Genomic DNA, 12,497 nt, shown 5'->3' with positions numbered 1-12,497 from the left:
TTGATCTTAACCTAGTAGACAATGTCCTTCACATATCCCCACAAGAAAAATTTCAGTGGTGTTAAATCTGGCGACCTAGGAGGCCAAGCAATTGATCCACTTCTGCCGGTCTATCTCCCAGTCATCTCTCCGTCCAAGTGATTCCTAACATGTTGGCAAGAATGTGGAGGCGCTTGCGCTTAAGCCGGGCATGAAAAAATACAGGGCTTTCCTTTCCGATGACATAAACCGTAAACGTGTGTGATAATTACTTTCTGACAATTTTTTTTTATTTTTGATACCTTTTATCCGGACACCCTGTATAATGTGGGCAAAGAGTGGATTATTTTAGATATTACTGTTCAATCAACTGCTCTAAAGATTACTATGATCGTTTAGGAGAGTCATCCTTCTGTAAACTTCCTCATCAAAGTTCCACTTTGCGACATGCCCCAATGTAGGCTTAGGATTATAATAGAGATTTTCTGATAAGCAGTAACTGGGGTGATCTCTCACAGGGGTTAACGCCCATCAGGAACATTTTAACCGCTTGACAAATCACGATAATACACGTATGTTGGTAACTGAATCACCAGCAACTTTCTGACAAGATACAAATATATTTTGGCGTGAGGCCTATGTGGCTCAACAGTTCCTGCACAGAGCCAATACGCCACATTGTTCCCTTCTTAAGGCTGTTCGTCCCGAATGGCCTCACTGTGCATCCCCGTTCCTTTTCTTCCCGTTGTTTCCGCGGACTCCTGCTAGCAACGTCTGCATTCAATCTTGCCGTTCGCCAACCGCTACAATATGTTAACGTGAATACCCATTATTATGCAACAGTTAGGTAAACGTCTTCCCGATTAAGCGCGTGACAGCAATAACAGACATCCATTGCTAAGTAACGGCCCTGTAAACAACATTCAGCTTAAGCGCGTGACAACAATAGAGAGTCCATTGCTAAGCAACGGCGAGATAAAAACTTCATCAACAACACAAACTGTCTTTTTCGTTGGGTCTTTGCAAAGTGATTATAAGAGAAATGTTTTCAGAAGCTAGTAGCAGTTGAGTGAATTGGACCAGTGTATAGTTGAGAATTCGTACCAGGAGATTCCAGGCGTACAGCGAATTTGAGAGGGAATTAACACTGGAGAATTGGGTCGAAGAAGGCTTGATAGTGATTTGAAGTTGAGATCCTTTGCCAGGAGACGACTAGTGAAGACTGAGAACCCTGGTGTATGTACGACGGTGAACTGAAAGTGTTTAAATCAGCGATAGCGTTTTATTGAGTGTAATTCAGAGAGATTGTAACCGAAGTGCCAATAAATCCAATCATCCGATCTAAACTCGTTGTTTTCGTTACGCCTACCCCCGTACACGCGACAGTATCACGTGTTTAGTTTCAGGCTCCTTTCGCAGCAAGGGACATGCTTATTAGCTCTATCAGTGTTTCCCTCTCTGTATCATACAGCGACAATGGAACGTTATGTTGCAGGGCTCTGTCCAGTAGTAACAGCGAGTTGGAGAGCCTCGTTTTCACCTTGTAAATTGGAGCAGCAATTTTCTCCGAAAGTTTTTATTTTTTTTTTAGTTTCTTGGGGTGCGGTGAGACTGAGTCCACTTGGTACATCAGCCACTAACTGGCCCCAGATGGTAGGTGATGAGTGTGGAGCAGTCGGTGGAATGAGAATTGGCAGGGGAAACTGAAGTACTCGGAGAAGACCTGCCTTAGCGTCGCTTTGTCCACACAAATCCCAAATGACCTGACCTGGGGCCGAACTCGGGCCGCCGCGGTGGGAAGCCGGCAACTAACCGCCTGAGCCATGGCGCGGCCATTATCTGAAAGTTAGTAACCGCATACAAGGTTACGTAATGACAACCAATAAGGAGCAACATTAACTTCCAGGCCGAATGCCATAGTCAGTTATACAGCAGAACTTCGAATTGGGAATTTGAGGTAAAAAATGGGGTTTTTAGTCCGGAGACTGACAATTTTGACTGTATTTCATGGTTATCCATATAACCTCCAAGCAAATGGCTGAATAGTATTTAAATGTAAGCACGACCGCCTCAAAACCCTGAAACCTTTTGAGCAGATATTTTTCTGACCGTCTGAGGCACGATTTTATTTTCCAGTTATCCTCCTAAGTTAAATTTTACACATTGCATTACGAGCTTAGTACGCAGTACTGAGGGTGAGATGAAACTGGTGTATTCTGAAATGGAATAAAGTCAGAAGGATATACTCGTATTCGTGAAGTAGCCGTCTTTGGATTTGCAGAAGCTGAGAGAATGGTCTTACATGCAAAACCCGAAAGTCTGTTCGGATATCTTGACTCTATCCTCAACAGAAATCTTTATGGGTTGACCTCCAGGTAATACTGAGAGAGGCATCTGTATTTCAGCCGGCATTCCAGTAACAAAATTTGTCTTGCTCAAAACTTGAATGTTCAGTGAAATTGTCATTTAAGACTGTAACAGATTTGATCAACGCGTTGCCAGGCAACAGCGCCGTAAACATGGTCAAAAACGCAACAATAGGTGAGACTGTGTTTTCTATGTCGTCCTCGCCGAGCAGCCGTGGAATAATAGGGTTATGCAACCCGTTTCTAAGGAAGGGCTGGGTAAACACACTTCCGCGTAAGCAGTGACGCCACCAACAATAGAGACGGTATTTTCTGTGGGGTCTGTGCAGTGTGCTTATAAGAGAAGTGAATGCAGTGACAGAGTTAGTTCATAGGGGCAGTTACGATCCAGTCATAAGCTGGAGGAAAGAGTCGAGAAGAATTTTTACTTCCGAGGTTCCACAGTGATTGAAGACGAAATAGCAATAAGACTTCATGCTGAGTTGAAGTGTTAGTTTCTTTGTTGGGTTCCGTTGCCAGGACAAGACTAGTGAAGACCGGGAGTCCTAGTGCATGTGCAACCGTGGACTGGAAAGTGTATAAATCAGTGACAGCGCTGTATTTAAGTGTGATTAAGAGAACCTGTAAGCAAGGTGGTCATAAATCCAGCCATCCGAACGGGAACCCGTTATTTGCGTCACGCGTACCACCCTACGCGTATTACGTAAGAGTTGAATAGCTTCTAGGTTCCTGTTTGTGGAAACTGCGACGAGAGTTTCGAAGATTCCGCGCGTCTGTTACATTTCGGAATATTCAAGACGTGTTGCAGCTTTATATTCATACCAGAAAAGAATGCAAATTATGCGTAGGGAGAGAATGGATTATGTAGTTGATTCTCGAAATAAGAGATATTAATAGAATTTATGAAGTATCTGACGGTTTACTTTATAACTGAAGGCCAAATCACTCAACCACCGACTGTGAGGCTTGAATTTGTTCAAGTTATGGCCGAAAGAAGTATAAATACATGTGCTGCACATTACAGTCATCACAACAATTTATAAAATATGATCTATTTGCATGAAGATCGTACATGTGAGGCACCTCATGTTTCGATCTCTATTTGGTCTTCATCAGGTGCTAATTTATCTTAACAAATATTTTTTGTACACGACGCAACAGGATGCAACACGTAAAAAATATACATCTCTTTGTTCAGTGATGTACAAAATAACAGTCATTATTTTTCTCTACTGCCAGTAGAAGAAAGAGCCAGAGTAGGTACAGTTTACGAAGTTTATTTTTATAAATCATCGCCAGAAATATTTTGTCTAGAAAGCAACAACATGTTTCAATTTAGTAAAGTTTAATATGTTAATGTAGCTTTCTCTCCTGAACACTTGAAATTTCACGGTTTGTTATTTTTGATGAAGTTTTGTTCCAACTGGGATTTATGCCAGTTTGATGGCAGTGATGTGATTAATTTCAAACAATTGAGACATTTCTGTAAAGGATAGAATTTCAATATAAACCATTGCATTGAATTTATGTTATAGGATCTGCCGTGTTAGCATATTAAAATGGCAACCAAAGAGTTGAGTATAATAGGGATACTTCATGAATCCATAAAACTTCGAGTTACAACTTCAAAACAGATGACATTTCTGACCACACGAATCACAATGCAGTGAATATGATGATACGACCTGCTTTACTGCGTTCGTTATACGCAACTCATTCATTGGAATGGGAAATTATATTCAGTAGTAATGCCTACGAATACAGAACTTTTCCTCTATTCTTAAATAAGCCCCTAGTCGCACGGAATTTCGGAGGCATCGGTCATTAACACAAAGGCAGTTGAATTTTCACAGGGAAATAATTGCAATTTTCAACATTATGCTTGATCGAAGTGTACTTGCTTCTCTGTTGCCCATTCTCACATATTACACCTCCTGAAGGTCACTATGGCGTTACTATTTCACTGAGTATGCAATCTATGGACTCTAAAATTTCTGAAAAGATAGCGCTTTTTAGGTTAAGCACCGTAAGATACTAAACCCGGTAAAATAACCCAATGTGCTTAGCAGTGGCACTTCTAGTATTTAGAAGCACGCCACATACTTCTTTCGGCAAAGGTGGGTACCTCAGTACCGAGGTCATACATTGCACTATCATTTTTGCAGCCGTTTACTAGCTCTGAACGGCGTCGCAACCCGAAACGCCTAGAACATTTCCCGCCATGAAACTTTCTTTCTTCCTTCTTCCCCTGTTCCTTCATCTCTTTTTCCTTTCCTTTTTCTCCCTCCACCTCTTCTTTTCACCCCTCGATTTTTTCCACCCTTCATTCACCAGTCACACGCGCTTTCCTTTCCCTCCTCTCACACATTTCTGTTTTCTTTCCCCCTTCTCAAATTTTCGCACCCTCCTTCTTTCCGCCATTCTTACACTGTCTAGGGCGAACTCTAGTCTAGCCACACTGCATTTCTCCCCCTATTCCAACCACCTTTCTTTCCTCCCTCTCTTATCTCAATCCTCCCACCTTTACTTCCTTTGTTTCTCCCACAGCCTCCCTTTCTTTCTTCCAATTGCTCTATCTTCCTTTCTCCCAGTTTCCGTCTCCACTATTCTCCAGTCTCCTTTCAATCTTTTTCCCCACTCCTCACCCCTCTCTTCCCACTCTCCAGCCTTTCCTATCTCTCAATTCTCCCTCCCTTTCACCCCATATTCCCTCTATTTCTACAATTTCCTCTCCCTTTTTCTCACGCTTCCTCCCTTCATTCCTACAACTTTCTTTCTCTTCCGTGTCTCCTCTTACTTTCCACACTCTCTTCCGCAGTTTCCGTGTTCAGCAGGTGAGACCCTCGCTTCGCAGTCCCAGTGTTTCAGACACCCTCGTGCATCATTTTTAATTGCAAATATATTTAATGTCTCTTCGGTTTCAGTAAATTACAATATAAAAGTTTTAATTCTTGTATCATAAACAAAAGAGGAAGTTTAATTGCATTTTGGGCGGAATGCTCGTGATTTCCTTTGTGCAATGAGAGATAAAATTCAGGGGCCCGAGAAACAAATGCGAATCGCTGGCTGAAACCAATAGCGCTCAATGACTGGCGACAAATTCCAGCATCGCCCGTTGGCCTGTGTCTGGTCAGAATAACTGCGACAGTAAGCAGAGACCAGACATGGAGTGCCTGAGGTTCTCACAGCGGTGGTTATGACCACACTGCGTCACATCCCGAGGGCACGACTATTCAGAGATCATGTATTTTATTACAACTTGTAGCCTATACGAGTATTCCAATGATAATATCATGGCGCCCCAACAAAATGTTCTTGCAACAAAACCCAATTTAACGAAATAAATTCTTCAAAATAAAATAAAATCCCTGTGAGCAACCAGAAGCAAAACTCTTATTAAAAACAAAAGAGAAAATTTAGGAAACAGATAGATAAGAACATTTTAATTGCTGGTAATTAGTTATATCATATACGTACCATAAATCAATGTTTTATTTCAAATTCCATAGGGCAGGAAGTCTGGATTCCACTCACTGAGAAAGGGGACCAATGGCGGTAATGAAACTTCAGTTTACGTAACAGGCGAAGCTGAGCAGCTATCAGCTTCTAAATAAGTACTTTGCCACATGGAGTTAACTAATTATGTAAATTGCATCAGGACTTCTAGGGAACTTCGCAAGTTGTGTAACCCCTCATGATTAACTGAAGGACTCAGGGACAGTTTGAAGTAGACCTATGCACAGAACTGCCCTAAGATTGTACAGATAGTCTGCCACAATATTTTCACGTGTATGTGTGACTATAGACGGGGATTGAATTGGTGAATTGATTTGTTGACCACTTGTACGCACGACTCGGAACTACAAGCAATTACAGCAACACTGCTAAACTCCACAAGCCACAAATCGCCACAACACAAGCAAAACCGTTCCAACCCTGCTGTGTCTTTACTAACCGTTTCCTGACAACGGCTTCTAACAGTGGAGGTTCTTCAGCTACACATGCTCAAGTCCTCTCTTCACAGACTCCCATACAGAACTGACTTTGTCACCCCAATTATGTTCCTTACAAATCCTCGGTACGGACCGATTAAAAAACTACTCGTACGTTTCCAAACGTACCTCTATTGTTGCGCATAGATTCGTTGCTGTGGCAACGTGTTTACCTAGCCGTTGCCTAGAAAAGTCTCTGGTATATTAGCCTAACTGACAGTCGTTGCATAGTAACGGCTCTACATGCTGCAATATTAATCGACCTGAGGAAGAAGCGCGTTTTGATGACAAACATCATTCGCTGCAGGCCTATGTGCACTTACTGTGTTGATATGTTGCTGGATTCTCCCATGGACTTCAGAGTCTCTTTTTGTTTTTAAGTTGTTATAGGTGTCTCTGATCTACAAAATATTCGGCGTGCAAACAGATCCTTATCATCCAGTAGTGTCCTCAGTAATATTCGAGCTATGGCAATAGTATTCTCCCCAGCAAAGTTCGTAACGAAGATTGTCGTCCTCTGCAATGTAACGTCGTGTAGCCTTGTGAATACTTATCAGACTGTACGGTGTTACGCCCAAAGAGACAGCAATCTTCATAGTCAGAACCGTGAAAACCTGAAACACTAACTTCAGTAATTGGCAACAGCCACGGCAGGACTTAGCCACAAGCCATCGTTAAATATCTTTATATAAAATAAATTTATTTTGCTCTCTCTCTAAGGGTTGCAATTGGGCCCATGCTCTGTCTTAATGTTAGTGTGGAATCCGAGGGTTTAGAGGAAGGAAGGCAACAGAAAAATTTGAAAAAAAAAACATGATACATAACACAACAGGAAGGGACACCCCACCACCTCAAGCACGCATGCGCATTGAAGGGATGTAAAGAAACGATAGAGGAGACAGCGGTTTCCCCATCCATAATTCTAACGCCTGATGATGACCACATTGTTCAAAACATGTAATGTCAAATTTGAAGTTTTCACGGCGGTGATGTGGCGCCGTGTAGATATTGTGTTAACTGACGTTTCGGAGGAACGTCGGTTAACACAATAGTTACACAGCGCCACATCCCAGGAGACCCCGTTCTTCATGTAGTGTAGTGAACAGCTTTTAATAAATTTTATAGAACATTAGTATTATACCGGATACTGTGGAACTATTGGTACTATTGGCACTACTTGTACCATTGGTACTATGTAATAATCAGCCGAGACGTGATCGGGCTACATCTGAAGGAACAGGTCGGTGATCTCATGGTGATCGCCAGGATTTTATATTTGTATATTTCCTTCCTTTATCTGATTTTTATTAGTTTCCAAAAAAAAATCCGGGACGGAGAGATGATGGTAGGTTACACGTCCTGCCGACAGCTGTGGAGGACCCTGGTCACGATAAAGCAAGTTAGCGAATCATTGCTTTGAATCTTAACCATGACGCGGCTTATCTCCTGAGGAGACTTCCGTGTATATTGTTGTAAATGATTATTATAATTGATGTAGTAACAGTACGTGTTTATGAATTGATCTTTACGAACACGAATAATTTGAAGTGTGCTATCTTCTGGGATATGACGTTTCGGACGAACATATCACCTCAATTTCAGGGTCGAAGAATGAACCAAGCAATAAATCAGCATGTTTGAGGTAGCAAACGTCTGCTGACTTTCAACGAGCTACACGACGTTACATCCCGGAAGATAGGACTCTTCAAAACTAGCTCTATAAAAACCTCAGATTCTACGGAGATTAATTTGCCTCAGTCTGTGTTGCGGCCCCCGTAAAATAAACAATTTTAGTATAAGTTCCTTTCCAGTAGCTTATGTTTTACATAATAACGAATATTATATAAGAATTATTTCCGCCTCCTTTCTTCAAATGATTTTCTAATAATTTTGGTCACTATTTGTTTATTTGGAGGATAGTTCCAGCTCTTCCCTCTCCTTTGCACAATTATATCAGTACGCCGGGGTTCTTGCCAGTAAGTGTTCGCGAATGCTTTTGGCACTTTAAAGCCTACTGATTCTCTATGCAACACCTGCTTTAAGATTAAAGACCCTGTACTCTGCTTCAACTGAGTGCTTATGGATTTCGTAAGAATTTCAGTATTTCTGTACATAACATGAACCAGTTTACTGTCGTAATGATAGCTTATTTTGTATTCTGCGGGGTTAGAACAGAATTCTTGGGAATTATTTGGTCTGAATTCATGATTCAAAGGAGTAAAAAGTCATCCAGATCCGCTGTACCTTAAGACATTTTCTGAAGCGATTTAACGTCGAGATTTCCTCTATAAACAACAACAATAAGTAACGTAGGCCTGAACGTAAGAAGTTCATAAATTCTCTAGGTCCTGTGCAGGAATAAACAACGGACATCTCAAATTTTAAGTAAGAAATTACTGATGTAAGCCTATGTATTTATGCTGAATGCACATGCTAGAATTTCTTTGTCGCTATTGGGAATAATTTCAATAAGGCACAATTTATGAAATGAACGAAAGTAGGTTACAGACCACATACAAATATGTCAGACTTGAGTTTTACGTAAGTGTAAAACCGCATAATCTTCGACCAGGCTACATTGCATATTATTGTCCAGAAAGCACAGATATNTAAGTTTAGAACCCTGGGAACGTTTAACTCCACAATTTATTAACTGGGAGTCCACTGGTTACTTTTCTGTGCAACTGATGACAGGAATGTCATATGCATAGCCTAGTACTGGTTAGGTCAAGGAATGAAATAACGTAAGCAAATTATCACATCCCTCGTCCCCGTTCCCCCCACCCACTTTTGGGACCTTGGTCTCAGAATTTCTGCTGGTTATGTTACAATTTCTTTATGTAGTACCACATAAGCCTAACAGAGTTGTGTCTCACAAAGCAGCAAGTAGTGGCTTACACTAGCAATGCGCAACAGCTGACGAGGGCCAGCATTCGCCTTACCATTAATATGCTGTAAAGTCTCGCAGTAAATTAAGAGCGACGTATGAAGACTGCATCTAAATTTGTATGCAAAAATTGTTTTATTTTTTATTTGTAAGTAAATAGGAATAAGCCTAAACATTCTTACGACTTTCAGGATGTCCTCACAGCCGAAACTGTAGGTTCGGGCTCTACCGGGCTGGTGCGGGTTTCCTTCTCCTCTGCGTGGATTAGGCTCAGGACTCAGTAAGTGTTCTCATGAATGGCCTTTCCATGCCTATCTCTTATTCAACTCTACTGAAGGACAAATGTTAATGTTGCCCCTTCTCTTAGAACGCATTAATATCTGTAAAACTGTTTGTTTTCCCATTTACCGAACAAATATTTAATTCTATTATAATAATTCTGTAGAAGTGAAACTTGGGTTAAGAGGGCAGGAAATGTTAGTAAAATTCTATAGTAATGTTGCACAGAAACGAAACTTGATTTAAAAGACAAAGAAATGTTAGTAAAATTCTAAAGAAATTAAATTTGAGTTAAGACGGAAAGAAATGTTAACAAAATTCTACAGAAGTGAAACATCAGTTAAAAGGGAAAGAAATGTTTGTGATTTTTTTCAGAAGTGAAACTTGAATTAAGAAGGAAAGAAAAGTGAGTAAAATTCTACAGAAACAAAATTCGAATTAAAAGGGAAAGAAATGTTAGTAAAATTCTGCAGAAGAGAAACTTGAGGTAAGATAAAACGAAACGATAGTAACTGTGGAATAGAGGAAATAGCCACAAGCAGGGTTGTTGCATTTAGTAGGGGAATTTGTAGGATGTGCTCGATATGTAATTAAATTTATATTTTTCATAAGTCTGAAAAGTTTCCGAATTATAGGTTCCGCTCGGTTTAACCCTTCAAGGCACAGAAGTAACCAGATGTGCCGATTATTCTAACACTAAACACCATGTAATTTGTTTACAAGGTGTAGATCTATTTATATATTTCGTAAGTTCCTCATTAAACAGCTATTATTTCTTGAAGCAACAACGCGATGTGTATTTTGCGGGGCAGAAGTAGCCGAATCTTCAAATATTATTTATAAAATTTCCTCATTTAAGTGGCTGAACAGAAACAAATATAAACTTAGCGTTTGATTATATTTAGGTGTTTTCTTTTCAAGCTTTTGTTTTCTCCAACATTTTACGAATCCTGGAAGCAGAGCATAGTCCGTGAACTGAACTGGTTCAAATATAAAACTCTAATTGTTTATGCGTAAGGTTTATAGGTACATTTGTACATAAACAGCGACAGGAACCCGCGGAAGTTCGACTACGCGCCTGTCTCGGGAACAGCTGTAATTGCGTCGCAACTTTTGACTCCCAAAGAGAAGTAGACCCATTGACACGCAACGTCCTGTTTCACAGGAATTCCTTTTTACTACAAGGAGGTACAATATTTTTTCACAATTTTTTTTATACACATATGCAAAATCTGCAATATATTTATACATGTTCAATAAGTACTGGCTCGTGAACGTATTATGCCCAGTGGAGTAACTCATATACAATTTTTTTTGTTCGCTTAGGTATAATTTATTTCTTGTACTATGATTTTGCTCAGGTCTGTCTGGCAGAGTTATGACTGTGTATCTTTGCAGTGTATGTGTCTAGTTCGCTATTGTCTAGCAGGTTCACTGTTAGTGCATCACGTGGTTTTCTAATTTTCTTAAGTAGTTGGTATTCCACTGAACACTGTGTTCATTTGTAGATTTCATGGGTCCGGTGGTTGTTTACGTACCAAGGTGCCTCCAAGTACAATAGTGACATTAAATTTATAATTTTTAAAGTGTCCGATTCCCATGTTGCACTGTAAGTCAGTTAGTATAAACGTGGCTTGGGATTACCGAGGTCCAGTCGCAGTCGCTTTATTTTCAACCAGAATTAAACACTCCGATGAGAGTGACTAGATACTTGCAATAACCGATATACGTAATAGCCTATATTCACAGTAATAGGAAGTGAAAACTGGGCCAATGACTTCAAAAAACGGGCTAATACTAAAACACCTCCCTGAGGTGTTTCTAATACGTAAACTTAGAAAACAGAGGAAATACCACGCAGTTTCTTGTCATGTAAACACATCCAGCCGTGTCCTCAACTTCCCATTTGAGTCTATTTCGTCCTTAGTAGGTCCAGATTTCTTTCCAACAGCTTCGTATGCCATTGCAGGCAATTTAAGTCATTAAATGTCCCACGTAGAACAGATGCTCAATTATTTTTTGTACATATTTTGGAACGGAACTTGGTACATAAACAAACACAGGATCCATGAAGATCTACACAGAGCTCCGTGAAATGAAAAAGTGGGATACAAAATACTTAAGCAGATTAGAAAACCACACTGATGCACTAACAGTGAACCTACTAGACAATAGCGAAACTACACAGAGACTGAAAAGATACACCGTCCTAACTCTACCAGACAGAACGGAGTAAAACCCCAATACAAGAATTAAAATGATACCTACATGAACAAAGAAACAAAGAAAGACGAGTATATCATCACGCCACGCGCCATTACCCACCGAACGTACACATTTATTGAAGATTCTGCAGATTACGTAGGATGGATGCGTGAAAAAGTGGAATTGAGGATCCTGAAAAATGCAACATTGTTTACCAGAACTGAACAAAAAAGTATTTCTAGAAAGTCTCATGCTTTTCATTTAACCATGAGCTTCATATCTACTATTATTAGTCCTAGGTTCTTAGGTTTTCACACATGAAACAAGCCCCTGTTTAGTTTCGTCAACATTCACTTGCAGACTAATTTCTTTGCTGTCTTGTAGCGTACATTCCCCGCTTTTCTTTGCGGTATGTGTATTTATATCCTCCAGTAACGTCTGTGTAAATGAACAGAGGTACCTCACTGAGTACATTCAGTTTAGATAATTCTCCTGTTCCCCTGGGGCCTCCATTGTTTTGTAAGGTACAAATTAGGCCTAAATTAGTAGGGTTATATCAGTCGTATTATATATAAACTGTTATCATCGCAGTCTGAAAAAGGAAAGCGTTGAACTGCCAGTCTATTTCTTCATCATGAAGTGGCTCTTATCGACTCTTTATTATAAATGTAAAAGATATATTTCTAGAATTTTTCTGTAAGTGAATCTGGCTGAAATGAGATCTTGGTTTGAGCAGTGTAACGCTACTTCTGCATTGTTCCATCCGTGACTTCCTCTTCAGCCGAAAGT

At 40.2% G+C, this 12,497-nt stretch overlaps 2 protein-coding genes across 6 annotated transcripts in view; one reads left to right on the top strand and one right to left on the bottom strand.

Moving 5' to 3' along the window:
- The window catches only part of LOC111862384 (cytochrome P450 4c3), a 373,344-nt gene that overhangs the window by 208,111 nt on the left and 152,736 nt on the right, over window positions 1-12,497 (top strand). Inside the window, exon 3 of one of the 3 annotated variants that reach the window (XM_023847720.2) lies at window positions 9,416-9,504. The exons of the other annotated variants lie outside the window; for them this stretch is intronic. Within the exon in view, the coding sequence (XP_023703488.1) occupies window positions 9,416-9,504 (89 nt within the window). The remainder of the gene's footprint in view (window positions 1-9,415; window positions 9,505-12,497) is intronic. 3 annotated transcript variants of the gene reach the window in all.
- LOC111862386 (pituitary homeobox homolog Ptx1) overlaps window positions 1-12,497 on the bottom strand; it is a 134,782-nt gene that overhangs the window by 115,734 nt on the left and 6,551 nt on the right. The gene's annotated exons all lie outside the window — the stretch shown is intronic.

The sequence above is a fragment of the Cryptotermes secundus genome, unplaced genomic scaffold (assembly GCF_002891405.2).
Source record: "Cryptotermes secundus unplaced genomic scaffold, Csec_1.0 scaffold671, whole genome shotgun sequence".
In the NCBI taxonomy this organism is placed as follows: Eukaryota; Metazoa; Arthropoda; class Insecta; order Blattodea; family Kalotermitidae; genus Cryptotermes; species Cryptotermes secundus.
Note: the sequence above shows the minus strand (reverse complement) of the source record. Positions and strands in the feature narration are given on the sequence as shown.